The sequence below is a fragment of the Tamandua tetradactyla genome, chromosome 4 (assembly GCF_023851605.1).
Source record: "Tamandua tetradactyla isolate mTamTet1 chromosome 4, mTamTet1.pri, whole genome shotgun sequence".
Taxonomy (NCBI): domain Eukaryota; kingdom Metazoa; phylum Chordata; class Mammalia; order Pilosa; family Myrmecophagidae; genus Tamandua; species Tamandua tetradactyla.
The window spans coordinates 9,322,382-9,342,658 of NC_135330.1; the positions used below are offsets into that span (position 1 = coordinate 9,322,382).

Here is a 20,277-nt window from a genome sequence, read left to right on the forward strand (position 1 = left end):
TGAGAATGGGGCCTCAAATAGAAACTGGCCTCCCACACCCATCTCTTGGCCCCGCCTGGGGCCAAGAGCATTCCTGGAACCAGCCCAGCAACACCAACACACTGAGAGACTGGAGCCCTGTGTAAAAAATGTCTATTTCACCACCTCCAGGGCAGCCAGCCAGTCCAGAGGCCTTTCATTTAGGCCTGTGAGTCCTGTGCAGAGGGGAATGGGGGGAGGGGGGAGGCAGAGGTAGGTATGGAGCAAACACCAAGGGGACCCTCCCTCTAGCAATAACCCTGTCCCTAGCCTTCTCCCCAGGGTATGAGGAAACTCCAGCTGGAGGTCCCCAGGAAATTCAATCTGATCTGAGGTTCTGCCAAAAAGCTGGATGGGAGAGGGAAGGGGCCTGAATGAGAACACTGACTCCCCAACCTCCAGAGGTTTGCAGGCACAGCAGGTAGGTCGGTGAAGATCTTCCTTCTGGAAGGTAGACCTCAGCTGATGGACTGGTACTCTGAGTGCCACTTGTGGCGCAGAAGAACCAGGCCCCCTGTCAGCAGCATGAGGCCTGGAGCACCCAGGGCCACTGCCATGATGCCCAGCACTAGTGGGGATAAGGCATCCACTGGAGGAGGACCCATGCCCAGGAGCATCGACCTAGAGTGAGTAGGGTGAGAGAGTAGGTGAGCTTAGGAGGGAGGGCTGGGAGGCTCAGCCCTTCCCCACTTCAACCTCCCAAACTGACCCAGATCCTGGCTCTTACCAACTAAGGTAGTGGTGGTCCCAGTAACCAGGGCCCATGGAAGCCCCGAATGTCAGATTGAAAGCACAGAAGTTACTTTGGGACCCAAAGAAGGCTCGGACAATGGGTGACTGGGGGAGGGGGTACTCCAAAGTGGGGTGAAGAGGGGAAGCTTGGCAGGACAGGGCTGATTCTCGGCTCCCCTGCTTCTGGGAAAAAGCCACGGGTCGCCACTGCATGAAACCTGATGGGAGGGAGCCCCACAGCAGCTGGTTCAACTGGGGAGAAAGGCAGAGAAGGCAGGGTGAGGAGGAGTAACCCGAACACCACCCCTCTCATCCCCTGCTCTCTCCCACCCTCCACTAGTGGTGACAGTGTGCTAAACAGAACAGGGAGCCTAAGCCCCCAGCCTGATTCTAGAACTGATGAGGCTGTTTGCACTCGGCCTCCACCTCTCCTTTGTAGAAAAGGATCAGTTGGGCTAAATGAGTGCCGAGTCCTTTTCCAGCCCTGACACCGTGCAAGCCTGCACTCAGCTCCCTCCTTGGGCTCCCAGGCCCTTGCAGTCCCCACTTGCCAAGCACAAGTCATACAGCACTGCCTCTGATTTTCTTCTCCATTGAGGGTAGAAACTGGGTTAGATTCATTAGCACAGTGTCCAGCACTTAAAGTCAGAGATGAATGAAGTGTTGGTAAAGGTAAAGGGTTGGATCATTCTGAGGTCCTACTAGGGTCCCAACTACATTCCTCATCCATTTGTCTCTCCATCGGAAGCTGACCTGGAAGACGGCAGGTGCATATTCATCATCGATGGAGTGCTGTTCCTGCATTGAGGGGCAGTCAGGGCCCTGGCCCATGGTGGCCACCTCCAGTCCAAAAACGGAGTGGTTCCCCCGGGGAGAGGCCCCGGCTAGGACCACCTCCAGCTGGCAGGTGTCTGCCGTGTGCAGGAGGCGAGGAGGCTGGGCTGGTCGGCCAGATCTGGAATAAGCTTGGACCTAGCAAGGAGGAGGTATGGGAGGCATGGGAAGCAGATGGATACCTGTGCTGAAAGCCACCCCAACATTAACTTCCAACCCTCAAGAAGGAGCTTCAGGAAACCAGCCTTGAGTTCCTTCTGATCACCCACATCCTTACCCTGAATGCCAGGCTGCCATTGGCAAAAGCCCTGTTGGGGTCATGCATGGGCTGGCCTCGAAACGTGGCGCTCAGAGTGGCAGGATCCAACGAGTCAGTGATATTGTTCCAGGAGAACTCAGTCAAGGAATATGGGGGATACGGTTTTCCTGGGGGCTTTGCTGCCGCATCAGACGTATTGGCGCTGTCAAATTCAAACAGCTAGAGAGTGGGGGTGTGGTGGGACTGGGCTTGTCTGGATCCTGCTTTCTCCTGGACACCCCCCCCCCCCCCGCCCCACTGCTCTCGTATCTGAGTCTACTTCACACCCCGCCCTCAGTCTTCAGTTTTTCCCTCTAATTCAGACGAACCCTCTCCTTTGCTGCTCCTCCCTTGGTTTTCCCCTACTTCCTTACCCTGGTAAAGATGAGAGCAGAAGAAAACTGGATGCTCTCTTTGGGGAGCACTTCCAGGCCCCCGTCAGGCTCAGGGGATAGCAGGCGGCTCCAGCTGACATTCAGGGCACTGTGAGGGGTGTTGGTGGCCACGAGCAGCACCGCTGGAGGACCCAGGCTGCTCCACACGTAGTGCAGTGTGGAGTTGTCACCTACTGCCCGGATATGAAGCAGATTCTTGGGGGAGTCCAGCCCATCAGCAATGACCTCCAGAGACACCTGGAATGTGAAGTTGTATGGAGGAGGGAGGGGGGTAGAGGGAACGGGATTAGGGAGAGACACAGCAAAGGAGAAGCCTGGGGCGGTGCTGGGGAGGGGTAGGATGACAGAGGCCTAGACCCGAGGAAGGAGCCTGGGAGCTAAGGGAATCCTGGGATAAGGGGCAGAGGTGGAGAGGAGAGGGGGCTAGGTGCAGAACTGCCTTGACCCTAGTCGGAGTTCAGAGTATAGGGCTAGGAGGAAAAAAAAATCCAACACTTGCCTGCTGAGTCAGCAGGGCTCACCCAATCACCTAGGGCTGAGTCAGGGTCCAGAATTCAGGGAAGAAAGGAAGTCCTCACAATCTCCCCACCCTTATCCCTTCCCATGACCCATGGCTGCCTCCTCTCTCACAAGGTTAAAGAACCGTTCTATTTGCAATCCCTCAGTTGCACAGATTCTATCTGCTCTGCAAGCATAGCATTTCCGGAAACCTTTATCACGCCAGACCCAGAGCCCTCACCTGGCGCGTCTCTTCCCCTAGCAGGCCAAAGGGGGCTGCAGACAGAAGTAGGCTCAGGAGGAGCAGGGGGTTGGGGACACAGCACCCCCAACCCCAGCGGAGCCCCACATGGCCCATGTGGTCCCAATTTCAGCCGGCGGAAGGGAAATAGGAGTCATGTGACTTACAGATTCAGCTGATCTCTTTAAAGGGCGGGGCTACTGCTCCAGTTCTTAAAGAGACCTCCTCGCTTAACCCAGATTAAGGTTTGTATTAGAATCTGTCTGGTGGGGAGTCTGCTAGTAAGCCTACTGAACTGGCACGACACCCTAGACTAGATGTAGACATATTCCCAGTTTCCCCTAACCAGCCAGTCCCAACTGAACACTTACCTATAGTGGCCATGATGTCTGGATTCAAGATCCAAACGAGATCCCAATAACTCTGTGGTAGGGAAAAAGCCCAGAGAGGAACTGAAGGATTTCCATGGAAGACAGCATACATACCAAAGGTTCTTGTAAATCTAATATTTATTGAGCTGCCAAGCATGCAGTCTCTTGTCTTTGAAGAGTTTATAATTTTATTGTGGAGGAAAATAGGATATGAAAACAACACATGTATTTGTCAAGAGGAGTGCGGTCACATTTGGCTGAATGAATACCCACTTTGTTATTCTTGGTTTGCTGGTGTTTTATTGCTGGCTTTTCAATTACACTTTTTCTTTTTTTAACATGGGCAGGCACCGGGAATCAAATCCGGGTCTCTGGCGTGGTAGGCGAGAACTCTGCCACTGAGCCACCTTGGCCCACCCTAAATTATATTTTAACTAATTAAATAAATGCATATGGTGCAAAATTCAAGATAGCTGAGGGTATCAACCCTATTCCCCAGCAACCTGTTTACTCCTCCGAGCCTACTACCATTCCCAGTTTTTATGTGTCTTTCCAAAGACATTCCATGCATTCTCAAGAACATGTAATGCTGCAGTGATGGCACACAGACACTGTCCTGCAGTCGCTTCTACTTACACATTAAGGACAGTTCCTTATCAGTACACTGGAGCTGCCGCATTCTCCATGTAAGTATTTCAGTGTAGTGGATGTTCCATGGGTATATTTAACCAGAACTTTATTTTCAGTATTATGTTGTGGCAAATAATGATGGGAGGTAATATCCGTGTACATACAGCCTTTCCTGTATTTGCAACCAAATCTGTACAATACCCAGAAGCAGAATTGTCAGGACAAATGGCCATTAACACTCATTACATATGTGAGTGCTTACATCCCCATATCCTCACCAATAGTTTACCAAATTTAATTTCTATTTCTCTATGAATAAGGTTTAGCATTTCTTCATGTTTTAAATGCATTTTTGCTCCTCTTGGAACTATTTAAAACTTTCCTATTTTTCTATAAAATTGCTAACCACTAACAGCTCTTTAAGGGAATTATATGTTTTTTTGTTGTAAAAACATGCCTTCAATTTCTTTTTTGCTTTTCGCCATGCAAAATTTGTTAGTTACATTTATTAGTTTTGCCACTCTGAGGTATTTTAAACCCACATTCTTTTATATGCTTTATGGTCTCATTTTTAAATATTTCAATCTTCCGTCTCCTTGGGATTAATTTTGTTGTGAAGAGTGACATAGGGATCCAATTTTTTTTCCCAAATGGCTACTCTAAGACAAATTATGTTTCCTCAGCAACTAATTTTTTTTTAAGGAAAAAAGGTACGTGGGTCCTCCAAGGTATGAATTCTGAGAATTGATAAGGGAGAATGAAAAACCAGAGTCTAGGCTAACTGAACAAAGTTTGAGTGGGCAGAAATAAGAGCTACTCCCCCCTACCCAACTGCTTTATGGGGGAAAATAGGATTTCACTGAACCTAGGAGTTTGACAGTGGGAAAAAACATCAGAAAGTGATAGAGGTGGCAAGACTGTGTTCATGGATTCAGATTAGTATATGAGATTCCTGCAAAGCAGTAGAGTGACCTTTGGACACTTTGAAGAGAATAAAGAGTCCAAAAAGTAGACTAAACAGTATAGATAGCACAATTAATTATCCAAGTACTTAACCATTAAAGCTAAATCAGAATAGACCTAAGGAGAATATGGGACAAATGGGAGTTAAGAATCCACAGGCTGTGACGTGTTTCCTTCCTCCATAACTTCTCAGGTCTTATGAGCAATATTTCTTCAAGATCTTTTTACAGGTAAAGTGACTAGAACATGTCTGTTGCACAACAGGCACTACATGCTATTATTATTCTACCTGGTAGTTCAACTTAATATGACTAAGTTCTATGGGCAGGGAGGAGAAAAACAGGGATGAATGTATAAATCATAAGGACAAAGGGTAGGGTAGAAGGCCTAAAAGCCATGAGAAAGGGTACTGAAGAAATAAACTGCTGGCCCTGCCTGGCCTTCAGGGTCTCAAGATAAAATTTTTTTCTCTTAATAAAATCGAAGTACAAATGAGATTTAAATTTTTTGTTTTTGCTAGCATGGAAGGTTGAGGTGTATGACATAATTGTGATATAAGAGTAAGTCAGAAAGCCAGAGTACAGATTGGAGTGACAAAGAACACTCGAAAAGGGTAGAGAAAAGAACTCCAGGTAAGGTAAGAAGGATTCTGAAAGATACAGAATACAATAAAAAATAAAAGAATGTTTTATGTCCTTCACAACAAAAGCCCAAACCCTCCCTAGCAAGTACTGGGTGTTGCTCTACATTCAGCAAGAGCTGAGGAACACCCATGTTTTAAACAAGCTGCTCCTGTTTTTTTTTTTTTTTGGTGGTATATGCAAAGTGGTGCTTCTTAAGCATTACAGTATCATCCTTTTAACTCCAGAAGGATGTCTCCAACCAAGATCAACTGAGACACCTGAAGAATAGCCCTTCAAGATGGCAATAAAGACACCCAATGACGTTAATTCCTATCTCCCTTCCTTCCCAGTAAGGTTTTCTGCCTCTTCCCTCTTTGCCAGGAGATAGAGATATGACCCAAGGTTGAAAAACAAAACACATAACAACTGTCTCAAATGACTTAGATTTAATCATCGGAAGCAAACTAAATGGAAAGCTTACAATAGAGAAGAATTACATGTCAGTGACTTTTACAAACTGAGCTGGGACAGAAAGGGACTGCGGGCTGCCCTCCTCAACCTGATTCCTTCCGAACAAAGACATCCACAGTGGCCCTGACAGAGTGGCTCAGGGAAGGGGAAGAATCTGTGCCCACCATTCACTCCTGGCCAGCATCAGGAGCACCGCCTTGCCGGCTCTGGTCATCACCCTTCTTTTTGTGGCCTGAGACGATGTCATCAATCCGCAGCAGCAGGACTGCCGTCTAGGATTAAAACCACAGCCCCAAACAGATCAGCAGAGAAAGGAAAAATATTTGTTTTCTTTCAAACACATCACCTAGCTCCCCCCACAGGATTACCATTTTATCTGAAATCTACCTTACTAGAGTCTTAAATGTAAAATGAAGTTCTCTCTAAGGAAGGGCTGTGTGAGGCTACATTGCTTTTTGTATGGGCTACAGAGAAGGGGGATTCAATTCCTTGGGAGATCTTTGGGAAGGAACCCTCTTAGTTCTGGGGAATACTCTGCATTCTATGCCCATCCCTTTATGATGGACTGCAAATACACTGGTTTCTAGTTATATCCTGTTCTGGCAGAGTAGGAAATAAATCGTATGGCATCTGCTTTAGAGTGCCTCACCTCTACTGCTGTCTTGTATGTTTGTAACTTCACAGCCAATGGCTCCCAGATGCCGAGTTCTTTCATGTCCACCAAAGTACCTGTTTCACCATTTACACCCCAGGTCTCACAGTTCTCCTGAGTGTGCTTGGCCTGCAGTTGTAACAAAGTAGTTAGAGAGAAAATATTGAGAACAAGCAAGTTGATAAGAAAGATTAAGTAAAAAAACTAAACCAAAAATGATGGATTGATAAAGTGGGGAGATAAGGGGAAATGGCCACGACAGCCAACAAGTCACAGATTAGAAGAGAGCAGAGATTTTAAGGCAACAAATTATAAGATGGAAAACATCCCCTCAGACCAAACAGCCCAGACAGCCTTCTGCATTCCATTCAAAGAGAATAGCACGGAGAGGAACTCACCCGAAGGGAGGTAAGTAGACGGATGGTGCTGGCCCCACAGTTCTGAATAAGGGTACGAGGAATGACCTCTAAGGCCTGGGCAACAGCCCTGTATGGCCATTGCTCCACACCAGTCATGGTCTTGGATTTTTCTGTCAAGGCATGGGCTACAGCCATTTCAGAGGCCCCACCTCCCGGTACCAGCTGAGGGTCCAGGAGGACGTTGCGGCACACTTGCATGGCATCCTGGAGGTTGCGTTCTACTTCCTTGGGGAAGTAAACAGTATAAAGTCAAAACTTGATGACCCAGGGACAAACCAGAAATACCAAAGGACTACCTGACTGTCAGGGTTAGTAAATCACCATGGAGGGAGACTAGGATCCCTGGAAACCCTATTGGGCAGGGCAGAGGGTCTAACTCATGACAGCAAGAGGGTAGGGAACGATGGCGAGGTGGTGTCAGTCCAAACATGAAGCCAGGCTTTCATCCATTAGCCTAGAACATCCTTTCCCAGTGTGTCCTTTAGGAAGCTGCATGGTATAGTGGAAACTCTCTTCTATCTACTGTGTGCCTTTGGGCAAGCTATTTAACCTCACAGGAGGAAGAAAAAAAGAAGTTCAACTTGAAAAATAAGGAAAGGTACATGTGGCAACAGATCCAACTTAAAAACAGCTATAAATGGGCAATAGGATGATTTTACACCCTCTGGGAAACTCTCAAGAGGTGGAAGGCTGACTTACTGAGAGAATCTCTTTGCTGGCTCCCCGAAGAAGAACGGTGCAGGCCTTGGGGTCTTTGCACTCAGTGATAAATGTAAAGTACTCATCTCCAATTTTCTTGATTTCCAGCAGGCCTGCTCCTGTTCCAACATCATCTTCTCTCAGTTCTTCTGGTCGGCTCACTATCCGGGCCCCACAGGCTCTATGGGTAGGGATGGAGGGAGAGGGCAGGGAGAAGTAGATAATTTCAGGCATTTTTAACCTTCTCCCTGGTTTCTAGGGTCTGTGGCTGGGAATAAGAGCAAAGTGGGTTGCTGGAAACATTTCTATATCACTTGAGAGGTCTTGGCTGCCTGGTGAAAGATTTTCAAAGTTTCCTAAACAAATATGGCTTTATTAATAAAAATATATGTACCTAAGTTAACATGAGGTTGCCTTACATACCACCTACAGTCATTTCTAGATAGAAATCATCCTGTACTGTTCAGTTAGGTCTCAAGGCCTGTAACAGAGCTATACCAAAGAAGATGCAAGAGTAAGGTCAAGTAAAGAGGAAAGTTAAATTTATAAGTTTGTGCTTAACTAACCCTATTTTAATGAATTTAGGGCCAATTTCTTATTTGTCATTCTTTCTCTCCACTCATGGGCACGTCATGTCAACTATGCACGTACAGATCCACTTCAGAGCAAGAAGTATAAAATTCGAGTTGATACATTATGTTACTTGGTAGACTTATCTTCCTTTTTATAAAAGAGGCATTAAAAATGGAGGGCTTCTGAGCACAGGCATCAATGCAGAAGTAGCAAATACAATTTAAAGCAGCTGAGGATCCTAATCAAGGAAACCAATGGTCCTGCTATATTCTGCACAGTTAAGACAGACTACTCTGGAAACCTCATAAAGGAAGATAAAAGCCTCAAGTTCATTCAGAATCATCAAGACGGAAAAAAAAAAAAAAAAAACCTCTCTGACAAGGACTTATTTAGAATTGTAACAGACACCCACCGAGGTAGCGATCACAGCTGTCTAAGCATAAACTGTGCATTAGTGAACAGGGGTAATACAGAAGAGGTTAATGCAATGGGTAATTGTTGAACTAGAGGATTTCTGACAAGGGCAGACAACTAAATCCAGGTCATCTCCAACTGTAACTGATTCCACCAACTGTATCCTACAATAAACCTCTTCAGATAATAATGTTAATAACTGCATTATATAGCTACAATGGAAACACAAAGGAAGGAAGACTGTTTCTTTAACTGTCCTACTCACCTAGCAATGCGATTATTGTCTGTCTTCCGGACTCTGCGGATGGCTGTGATATTGGCCCTCATGAGGTAGTGCTGAGCTAAATCTGCAAAACCAAGAGTAGCAGTGTCAAGCTGGAAGCCAGAACTCCGGAATTCTGGCCTGTTTTTAATCCTCAATTTACTCTAACTATCCCATCACATGTTTATTATGTTCAGTCTATGCCAACATGGTGATGGAGCAGGGGAAGTAATCATCCACCCTCTTCTATCTCAAAGACAGGCTGGAAAAATGAGTACAGTCCTACCTGAAATGCCCTTTTCTGTAATGATTACATCAGGCTTCAGTTGGATAATATCCTCGCAGAGTTGTTGGATGTACTCTTCTTCCATTTGGAGGATTCGGGTGAAGTCCTCCTCTCGTGTGATCTCAATGTCAGTCTGTATGGTGGAGTAAAGTTGCTCTGATTTAAAAATCTATGGACTAACACGACAAGCAAGCTCACTGCCCTCTCCCTCTCTACATGGGACATGACTCCCAGGGGTGTTGACCTTCCTGCAACATGGGACAGAAATCCTAGAATGAGCTGGGTCTCAGCATCAAGCGATTGAGAAAAATTTCTCGACCAAAAAGGGGAAGAGAGAAATGAGACAAAATAAAGTGTCAATGGCTGAGAGATTCCAAACAGAGTCGAGAGGTTATCCTGGAGGTTACTGTTACGCATTAAATAGATAACACTTTTTTAGTTAAGGTGTAATGGAGAGGCTGGAGGGAACTGCCTGAAAATGTAGAACTGTGTTCCAATAGCCATGTTTCTTGATGATGACTGAACAATGATAAAGCTTTCACAATGTGACTCTGTGATTGTGAAAACCTTGTTTCTGATGCTCCTTTTATCTACTTTATAGACTCAAAACATATGGATTAAAAATAAATAATAGAGGAAACAAATGTTAAAATAAATTTGGTAATTCATTGAAATGCTAGTGATCAATGAAAGGGGGTAAAGGGTATGGTATATATGAATTTTTTAAAATTTCTTTTCCTGAATTGATGCAAATGTTCTAAGAAATGATCGTGATGATGAATATCCAACTACGTGATGATACTGTGAGTTATTGATTATATAAAAAGAATGGAATGATATGGTAAGAATGTTTGTATTTGTATGTGGTTATGTTCCATAAAAATAAAATCTCTGACTAGTGAAGGTCTCCAGGGCCATCCCATCTACTATGTTCCTTCCACTCATTCATCTCACACATCCCAGAAAACATGAGTTTGATTAAGTTAAAACTGTGCCCGAACACCTCTCTAAACCAGTTTAGCTCTAGCTATCATCTAGTCTAACTCCTTCAATTCATCACAAAGTAACTGGAACTCAAAGTCAAAAGCCAATTAGTACAATTTAACTTAGAAAGTCATCCTAGTTAACTTTCTAACTTAGATAAACTTAGGTTATCTCCAACAGTAACTGATCCAAAGTTATCTCTGCCCTAGTTCATCTCTCTCCTGCCAGCATATACGGTTAGTTTTGGGTCTCATTCTGGAAATTCTCCTTTAGCTCTTCAAAGCTAAATTAACTCCTATCCAATGCATTAGGGAAGGTGGAACTGAGACCCAAACAACTAAATCCTGATTTGACTGGTATTAGCTGTGTTCCTCAGGCAAATAACCTAACTTCTCTGAGCTTCCAAGCCCTCACCTATAAAATGAAGTCAAAACCCACTATTTTAAAAGATTGTTCTAAGAATCAGAGATAATGAATGTAAAAGACAGTACCTGGCAAAGAGTAGACATGCAGTAAACATATCTTTTATTTTCAACTTTAAGGAATAAGGGTAGGTACTTTACCTGGCTTTCTCCTTTCTTATATTCAAGAGAAGAATCCAATAGCACAATGCGAGGGTTTGTGATATAACGCCGCATTCGTGGATGGGTGACATCCTTGTTAATCATGACTCCACGTAAAACACAAGAATCTTCAATGATGCCCCCAGGTATCTGAATAAAAGAAGACCTGCTTTAATCTACAACAAGCAGAGACAATTTCTCAACCCCTTTCCCCATGTTTACCTTTCCCAAATGACCAATATTCCAGGTTTCTTTTAAATACCTTTCTTTCACAAAGTTCAAAAACACAAATAGGGCTGCATCACATTTTTTTCTTCCTCTAGTAAACACATTAATACTTAGATCATGAAACCCAACTTGAAGGTTACTACGACCCATAGAAATTCATTAACTTCTAATTCCTTAAAGATATTTCCACTGAACTTCAGGCTTGGGGCTCCATCTACTGGCTATAAACTATTACTGCTACCTTCTGATTTTTGGCAAAGAAATTAGTTGAGATGGAGAAAACTTTTTGGAGTTTATAAAAGACCTTTCTAGTTAAGATTTAGTGATATACGTCAGGTGTACAGGTTACTATCATATGTAGAGTCCTTGTCTATTTTCTCAAGTGGGATGATTCATGCTAGGAAATAATTTGTCCCTGAAGTACACATTAAACAAAGTATTTACCTTTTCCACCTTGGCATATTTCTTGATGTCAATCTCCTTTCGACCATTCTCCTCAAACTGTACAGTCTTGACAGCATCCAGGGCAATGTTGCAAGCCAGAGAGGCCCACCGACTAATTGCTTTGGTAGTAATGGAACTGTTGATGATGTTTAGCATCATATCTCGGTTATTGATGTCAACAGGGGTACTAGAAAAAAGAGAAATAGATAGTTTGCTCAGCAAATATTTTGGATATATAAAGAAGTCCTTCACTTACATCTCAGTGACTATAATAGTGGGCCAAGAGGCCGAAGTAGGGGAATCTGTTCCTTTGCTTGGAAACTAAAAGGAGTATCAAGATGTAATCTAGTCCACTCCTCTGCCTTTCACCAAGATTACAACTAAGCCATCCCTGGCAGGAGCCTCAAATCACTAATTTGTTCCCATGCCTGACAACTCTACTCTTACAGAGCTTACACTAAAATAATTTGTTCTTTGCCTGTTGCTTTAACAACCACAACAAACCTCTTTACTGTATTTATTTTTTAATTAGAGAAATTGTACTTACAGAAAAAAATCACACAGAAAGCAAAATTCCCATATACCTTTCACCCCAAGCACAAGGCTTCCCCTATTAACAGTCTGCATTAATAGATTACCTTTGTTACATTTGAAACATTATAATTGTACTATTAACTACAATCCATAGTTTACATAGGAGTCACTGTATTGTACGGCACTTTTTTTTTTTTTTTTTAACCCTTGTAACACTATACACAACCTAGAATTTCCTCTTTTAATCACATTCAAATATACAATCCAGTGGTGGTGGTTACAGTCACAATATTGTGCCATATCAACATCATCCATCCATTACTAAAACTTTTCCACATGCCAAAGAGAAACTCGGTACTAGTTAAGCATTAATTCTTCATTCCTTACCCACCCTCTTTTAACTTTTCAGGTTTGGGTCAAGACACATTTTGTCTATGAAACCTTTGAGTTCCTGTTAATCATCAACCAGCCCTATCCACCTTGAATGTCTTATTCTACTCTACCTAGTCACATAACAGTGCCATTGAATGTTTACTGTTATGTTCGTTTAGTCTTTGCAAGATTATAAATTTCTGCATGGCAATACTATTTAGAACCATAAATGAAGCTGGATAAAAATATGAACCTTGGATAACATCTAGCCCAAATTTTTACCTATTAGCATTTTATTGCTAAAATCCCTTCTATAGCAATGTACAGTATATAATAAATAACCAGTTAACAGTTGATGAATTACAGATTTTAGGGAGGAGGCAAGAGCTCCAAAAGTATTATCTAAGATTAATGATAGTGTTCTAAGGAGGCACTTACTGCTTGATAAAAAGAAAAACTTGCCAATGAGTCTGCTCCACACACTCAATAAAACTTTTGGGCATCTCTATATTCTTTTCCCCCCAAACATTTGATCATACTTTATTATATTCATTAACAGACTCTTTTGCTTAGTAATTTATTATGAACAAAATCTTTCAGATGTTTACATATATTATTTTTTATAGTGTATATTAGTCCTTAGAATGAGTACATTATTTATTCAACTAGTCTCTGAGTTTCAGAAATTCAGGTTGCTTCCTTTTTTCCCCTATCTACTTCAAGCAATGCTGCAATAAACATCTTTGTACATCAAGCCTTGGTATTGCTTCTTTTATTTTTATAAGATGGAATCCTGAAACCTGCTGGGTGCAAGGGCAGGGAGAAACAGTTTGGATGGTAGTGGACTCCTATCCTTTTTGCAGTCCATCCTCCTGAGTGGCCCAGATAAGTGCATCATCTCCTCTCAGGTTGCTGTTCTCCCTTTCATTCACCCTAAAGCCCAGCTCAGTATAGGCCCCACCTACTATCATGATCTGGCCACTGTCTACTCTCCAGCCTTCTATCATCCCATCAGTAAATATGTCTTGAGCAACCATTGTGTCAGGTCCTAGACACTGGGGATAAAGTTTAAGACAAGGTCTTGCCTTCATGGGGCTTATGTTTGGGATGGGAGTAGAGATGAAAGTAAAATTAGTAAAACATATATTCGGTTAGATGGTGGCAGCACATGAATAGAGAACAGGGTCTGTCTCAGCAGGGTCCATGATTTAGGGAAGGCTTCATGAAGAACCTGACAACTGAAAAAGACCCATGGGCATCTCTACATTCCTGCAAAGTTTATTCCATAAAAATAATTTATCTCACTTTATATCTTAGGTATAAAGTATAAGAGGTCTAGACAGATATACTACTTTACACTTTGTTTTTTAACAGCAGGCAGCACAACACAAAGCTCACCAAATTACTAATCACTTATGTACCCACGACCCAACTACATAAAAAAGATTACAGGTTTTTTTTCTAAGCAAATTTTTTATCAAAAACATTCCTTTTACAGATAATATGACTTCAGTTATATGAAATAATTAGAATATGCAAATTCAGAATCAGAAAGTAGATTACAGGTTGCCTGGGGGTGGGAGGAAATAGGGAGTCAATACTTAATGGGTGCAGTTTCTACTGGGGATGATGGAACATTTTTGGTAATGGATGCTAGTGATGGTAGTACAACACTGTGAATATAATTAATATTACTGAATTCTATGTGTGAATATGGTTAAAATGGGAAATTTTTGTGTAAATATTATAATAAAAATTTTTTTAAAAACACTTTTTCCTAACTCCACATAACGACATAATTTAACTAATAATCCGTAAAGCTAGAAAGTATGCACTTCTGTATTCCCTTCATTGCCCTATCAGCACACACAAATATGGACCAACAGCAAGTTTTTCCCTTACTAGACGAGATTCAAACAGAATTGTTTGAATCATTTTGATTTTATAAAGGAAAACTGCTGGCTACCATCTTCCACAGCACTTTATTAGAGGACTGAATAGACTTGAAAGCATGCATGATAGCAGGATATCGCAACATTAAATTCTAAGTAATTATAATTATCTGATTGCACCAGAATCTAAAATCTTAGAAGGTGGGCATATTTTACATATTTCCCACAGCAGCCACCAACATAGAAACTTGAAAATAGCGATGTAAAATCAGAATTGATCCTAGATCCTTTTATAGTCATAGTCTATTTTAAATGCCTTGGTATTTTCCAAAAACGTTTATTTTTGTACCACATAAGTATAGATCAGTCTTCTGGGCCTCCCATATTTGATACCATCTGTCTCTGGCCCTTCCAATACCTGATTTTCTTTAGAGTGCTGATCATATCATCCAATGCCTTGCGGTAAGCACTGATCACTACAGTTGGGTGCATCTGCTGCTCTAAGAAGTGCTCAGCCACAGACAGCATCTCCCCAGCTGAAAAGAGATACAAACACAATGGTTACATTTTTAAAAGTAGCTGGATATCAATGCAACTTCACCATGCTTCTAAAACTACTATATCCTTTTATTAAAACAGATTCTCCCCAAAAGATGTCATTTGGTCACTCTTACCTCTTCCAAATTTTGTACTTCATAAAAGTTTACAAGCCAACTCATAAAAAAAAACAAAAAACACTTTCATACGGCTGATTTTAAATGATCCTTTTATCATTGATCATAGGGTTTACTTATTCTCTTGATCTTTTAAACTAAATGTTATTAGTTTTTTAAAAATGGAAAAATTTCCAAACACTCTAAAATACTAAGAAAAATACATGAAAATAAAAGACTTAGTATTACTCTAATGCCTAAGGCTGCTGCCAAACTGCTCATACATAAAACAGAAAGAAAAACAAAACCTTATACCTCGTAGGATATCCACAAATACTTACCCTCAGGATGAGAGATTATTGTAAAAATGTCCCCTCCTTTAGAAGTTTATCTTTAACTTTCTAATAAATACATGTATTTACACACATACACGCGAAAAATCCTACACATATGTACATAAAAAAACTTGTTTCTAAAAAGTTTAAAGAGAAACAAATTTTTTTTGCAAATTGCTTGTACTACCTGTCCACTGACACTAATTTTAAGTCTATACAAATATGCCAAAGTTCATAGTATACTTTATTATGTGCTTAAATGTTTGAATTCAATACTTCTTGAATAACCACCATATATTAAAAGAAAATTCATCAATAAATATTTTTAAGGAATACTTGAGTAAGGTAAGTTAGAAAAGGATATGTCCTGTTAATGATGTCAAACAGTAATATAGAAGAAAAATGTCTTTAGAGAATCCAAGTTATTATTTTTATTTTTTAAAGCTGCCTACATCTAAGATGCCTAGATTCATGGATATTTACCTAATACCTACAAGAGATTCAACTATCTAACATTATCAATTAGAAAATTCGGTGATATGTAAACCACAACTTCTACCACACACACAAAGAGTAGCCACATACAATAATCCTCAAACCTCAAAAGAAGTCTAAAGTTGTAACTAATTGGTGGTGACTCTCAACCAAACTTCCAGCCAACTCAACGTTCTCAAATGCAGTACAAAGGCCTTCTAAAAATAATTTTAAGTGTCACTTCTTAAAAATCTCATTATAATAATCTCATTTTAAGGACTCCATTTTTGGCATGTGGACTGAAACTGCAAATTGGCACAAATGTTAATTAACAAATTAAAAACTGTTCTTTTCTCATTTCCTAACGCTGTGTTGCTGCAATTTTTTTTGGTGGGGGGTCACACTTCATTCTTTTTCCATGTAACTATCCCGTTATTACAGCAGCATTAATTAAATTTTTTTTTTGATGTGCACAGGCCAGGAATCAAACCCAGGTCTCCCACATGTCAGGCAAGAATTCTGCCACTGAACTCTCCTGGCACCCCAATCAGATTTTTAAAGTGAATATTTCTATTATAAAAATTTCACCAACTTCAAATTTATATAACAATTAACTTTTCAATAAAAACAATATGCAAATTTTTCAGAAAAAAAATAATGCTCCTTTAGTAAAGGGGAAAGATTATCCCTTCAAACTAGAAACTTGTACTTCATTCAACCAGATTTGCACAGCTCATCCTACACTCTGGTGAGTGTTATGGATTGAACTGCTTTCTCCAAAAGATATGCTGAAATCCTAATCCCCAGTGCCTCAGTATGTGAATTTATTTGGAAATAAAATCATTACAAATGGAAATTAGGCAAGTTAAAATAAGGTCATACTGAAGTAGATGGACGCTAATTCAACAACTGATGTCATTATAGAAAAGGAAATTTGGACACGGAAAGACACGGGGAGAACATGATGTGATGATTAAGTAAAGAATGCCATGGATTGCCAGCAAGCAACTGTCAGCAGCCAGGAGGCACAGGACAAATTCTTCCCTATGGACTTCAAAAGAAACATGAACCTATTAACACCTTGATTTTGAACATTTAGAATTCAGAACATGAGACAATAATTTCAGTTGTTTTAAGTCACCAGTTTGTGGTACTTCATTACGGCAACCCTAGGAAACTAAGGGAGAACACATGGAAAATTAGTAACAAGCTGTTAAAAATATTTTTAATTTGCGGACTGGTAACTTCTTAAAATATAACAAATTTATTTCTACCAAAAATCTCCACATTTCCATCTTATTTCCCTTTTCAAACTCTCACACTCCTCTTACCAAGAATAATTACTGATGTGGTCCCATCTCCAACCTCTTCATCTTGGGTCCGGCTAATTTCAATCATAGATTTGGCTGCTGGATGCTGCACTTGAATCTGGGGGAGAAGGAAAAAAAAAAAAAAAAGACTTAATACCACTCAAAGACTTCTAAACCCATTCTGCTTTGCCCTAACTTTTGAGCTTCTTGCTCTACACTTACTCTCTTTCCCTTTATTTCCTTACCACACCTTGAAAGACTAAAAAGAGTAATTCCACTTTCCCAATACTCTTACTTTTTGGGAAAAAATGCATTATGCCAACTCAGTTATTCGTTCCCAGAAGAGTAGCTTTTAGCTTATTTACTTGACAGACCACCTACATACATACTTCTTTATAGATATTATTATTTATAAAACTGTTTGAAAAGAAAATGAAAAGTCACACCTCACGAAGAATGGCATTGCCATCATTGGTCATCACAATGCCTCCCATTGGGTCCAAAAGCATCTAAGAAGCAAAAGTTATATTTGAGAGTCCCAGAAAACAGAAAGGGAAAATAAAATTCGTAGTCTGAGAACTTCAATAAGAGACAAGCCTACCTTCATCATGGACTTGGGTCCCAAACATGTTCTGATGATATCTGCAATAGTCTAATGGACAGAAAACATTGAAAAAAAAAAAAAGCACAAGTCTGAGGCCTGTGAGAGTGGTAGAAGGGGGCATGGGTAATATGCATAGCCACTGTTTTAATTTTAACAATGACACCTTTACTTTAGAGTAAGGTTGGTAACCACTACAGAGCATGCCCTGTGCCTAGCTCTCATCCCCTCAGGGAATGTTTTCAGAGTGGATGTAGAAAGAAACAACCTCACCAGAAAAAAGGGGAAAGGCCTCCTAGAAGTATCAGTCTTTCTTTCCATGACAGTGATTTCCATACCACCTTAAATCTGGTCTAGAGATACTTCATTCCTTCATTCAAAATATAATTACTGACTGCCCACACAGGACCTACAGTGGGCCCTAGGATATAGAAAGTAATTAATAGTAATTCCTTCCCCTCAAATAACTCAGTACAGTATGGGAGACAAATACGAATAGAATATTTAAAAACAACTACAGTAACAGAAATAGTTTTTATGTAAAAAAACTATTAGGCCTAATTCAGAGGGGAGGGCCCCCTTCCCTCTCCATCTCATCAGGGCAATGTCCTGAAAACAATTTTTCCTCTAACTGCACATGGGATTTATCACTATGAAGAAATAAAGAAATACTAAAAGGCAAACTACTACACTCTAAACACTTAAAAGATATGCTACCTTGGCAGCACTGATGTTCCCAGACTGAACTTTTCTTCCAGATTCACGCTTTGTGTTCTGGCCTGAGAGATAAAAAACAAAAAGGCAACAGCCCATAATGGCTCCACTGTACATAAGCCATTTATCCCCCAACCTCTGAAAGTAAAAATAAAGATACAGGTATACATAAAGGTCAAAACTTACTAATCAATTGTATCTCAAGAAGCAGTTAAAAATTCATACTTATGGCTATTTACCTCTTTATTTACTTTGATTTCTGATATACTAAGAAATAACCCCATAACACTTCAACTGTGGAATCTTGGTTATCACCTTCCCGCTATCCAAACATTCACATAATTCAAGTAGGGATTATTTGCAGACCTGAAAAAGACTTCACATATCACTATTCACCCCAGGACCCCCTCAATGGACATAAACCAAGGCAATGCCTCACCAAGTTACATATTCCCCTACAAGTTAATTTAACTCTATAAATCTTTCAATCCAGTCTCATCAAATTTAAACACCTGCAAACCCTCAAGGTTTACATTCCTATCTCAGGCAGTGGTAACTAAAAACCTGCATGGACCTACAAACCTTCAGAAAGAAAATAACTTTTTCAGGACAAAGTAAAATTTTTTGTAAAAAAAATCTTCTTAAAAGGTATTCCCTAGGTATAAAGAAAATGGATAAAAACTCTGAACAGCATTCTGTATAAACATGGCAGCGTAAGGGAAATGGTCAGACAGGCACCTTAGGTGTATAGAAGTTAAACACACAATGGAAATATACCTGGGGAAGACAATGGAGGTGCAGCCTGTAAATCAGAAAGAACTTAAGGATATTTCCAAAGAGTAAAGAGAACCACTCTAAAAGAGAAACTTGGAAAACAGCTGGTTAGAGGGAAAGATTACAAAGCAGCAGTCACAGAGGAAATGATTACACCTGAAGAAAAACCAGTGGGAGAAGAAAGGTTACTTCAGGAACAGGAATTACTGAATGAAAATTTAAAAGGAATCAATGGTAAGTGTCCAAGAATACCATTCACTATTTGCAAGATCCTTTTCTGAGCAGTTTGCCTACTTATTTAATCTCCACAATTTTACGAGGAAATACTATTAACCCCATTATACAGATCGAAACACAAACAACTTGCCCGAAGACACGCTAACAAGGGGTGAGCCAAGGAAATTAAGTTAGGCCTAATGAAAAAAAAACAAAACACATTATTCTTTCATTATTACACCACACTGAAAACCCCGCAAGAGGACTACGACAGGGCGCAGGGGCCTGGGGCGAGGAACCGGACCGAGTGGCAAGGAGCCTCCCGATATGAATACAAGGAAAGGCAGGAGGATCGGCGAAGAAAAGCATCAGTTTGCGTCTGTGTAGAGGGGAGAATGGGTTAAGAAAAAGGAGGAAAGCGGACTTCCTAAACGAGCCCGATGACTAGGAGAGTCGGTGGCCGGGCCAGGGCGGGACCTACTGAGGCAACACTGAGAAGAGTACCGGGATGGAAGCGAAAAAGAGGCCCTTCCCCGGATTCCCCAGAACTCACTGAGCACGAGCACGGGACGATGGCCCATCATGGCGACGTGATACAAAGCCGGGTACCCACAGCTGGGGAGGCGGCAGAACCTTCTAGAGAAAGAAAACCAAGCAAAAGCCCAGAAAACGGTGTCTCCTCCGGGCTTACACCTAAACCCGCTACTCTCCCAGCCGCCGCCAATCACCGCACGTAGCTCATTAACCGACAAGAAAACAGGCCAATGGACATCGTTAGTCCCGCCTCCCACGCAAGAACGGCAG

The 20,277-nt window shown here is 41.3% G+C and overlaps 2 protein-coding genes across 4 annotated transcripts; both read right to left on the bottom strand.

Moving 5' to 3' along the window:
* Nucleotides 1-115: 115 nt before the first annotated feature.
* Nucleotides 116-3,188, bottom strand: GLMP (glycosylated lysosomal membrane protein). Of its 2 annotated transcripts, XM_077156460.1 has the most exons (6): nucleotides 3,017-3,187; nucleotides 2,257-2,514; nucleotides 1,862-2,062; nucleotides 1,504-1,722; nucleotides 746-1,002; nucleotides 355-639 (listed from the first exon to the last, which is right to left on the bottom strand). In XM_077156460.1, exons 1-6 carry the CDS (start codon nucleotides 3,131-3,133, stop codon nucleotides 477-479), a joined length of 1,215 nt encoding a protein of 404 aa, XP_077012575.1. In that variant the 5' UTR covers nucleotides 3,134-3,187; the 3' UTR covers nucleotides 355-476. The 2 variants fall into 2 exon arrangements, with proteins under 2 accessions (XP_077012576.1, XP_077012575.1); XM_077156461.1 differs by lacking the exon at nucleotides 746-1,002 and having other exon boundaries at nucleotides 116-639; nucleotides 3,017-3,188.
* A 2,846-nt stretch (nucleotides 3,189-6,034) lies between these two features.
* CCT3 (chaperonin containing TCP1 subunit 3) lies at nucleotides 6,035-20,264 on the bottom strand. Of its 2 annotated transcripts, XM_077156463.1 has the most exons (14): nucleotides 20,027-20,261; nucleotides 18,487-18,548; nucleotides 17,770-17,820; nucleotides 17,615-17,677; nucleotides 17,190-17,286; nucleotides 14,815-14,932; nucleotides 11,599-11,785; nucleotides 10,927-11,076; nucleotides 9,380-9,512; nucleotides 9,097-9,178; nucleotides 7,845-8,025; nucleotides 7,125-7,370; nucleotides 6,724-6,855; nucleotides 6,035-6,346 (listed from the first exon to the last, which is right to left on the bottom strand). In XM_077156463.1, the coding sequence occupies exons 1-14, from the start codon at nucleotides 20,055-20,057 to the stop codon at nucleotides 6,242-6,244; spliced, it is 1,638 nt and encodes a 545-aa protein (XP_077012578.1). In that variant the 5' UTR covers nucleotides 20,058-20,261; the 3' UTR covers nucleotides 6,035-6,241. The 2 variants fall into 2 exon arrangements, with proteins under 2 accessions (XP_077012578.1, XP_077012579.1); XM_077156464.1 differs by lacking the exons at nucleotides 17,615-17,677; nucleotides 17,770-17,820; nucleotides 18,487-18,548 and having other exon boundaries at nucleotides 20,027-20,264.
* Nucleotides 20,265-20,277: the final 13 nt, after the last annotated feature.

Bases quoted from the DNA above. Each gene is read 5' to 3' on its own strand.
- GLMP (XM_077156461.1), bottom strand. From the start codon at position 3,133: ATGGGCCATGTGGGGCTCCGCTGGGGTTGGGGGTGCTGTGTCCCCAAC. The intron at 2,063-2,256 runs GTAAGGAAGTAG...CCCACTCTCTAG, and splicing joins CTGCTCTCATCTTTACCAGG to CTGTTTGAATTTGACAGCGC. The intron at 1,723-1,861 runs GTAAGGATGTGG...CCTCCTTGCTAG, and splicing joins ATGGCAGCCTGGCATTCAGG to GTCCAAGCTTATTCCAGATC.
- CCT3 (XM_077156463.1), bottom strand. From the start codon at position 20,057: ATGATGGGCCATCGTCCCGTGCTCGTGCTCA. The intron at 17,287-17,614 runs GTGTGACTTTTC...CTTCTCCCCCAG, and splicing joins GCAATGCCATTCTTCGTGAG to ATTCAAGTGCAGCATCCAGC. The intron at 9,513-10,926 runs GTAAAGTACCTA...TCCACCATACAG, and splicing joins ATAAGAAAGGAGAAAGCCAG to ACTGACATTGAGATCACACG.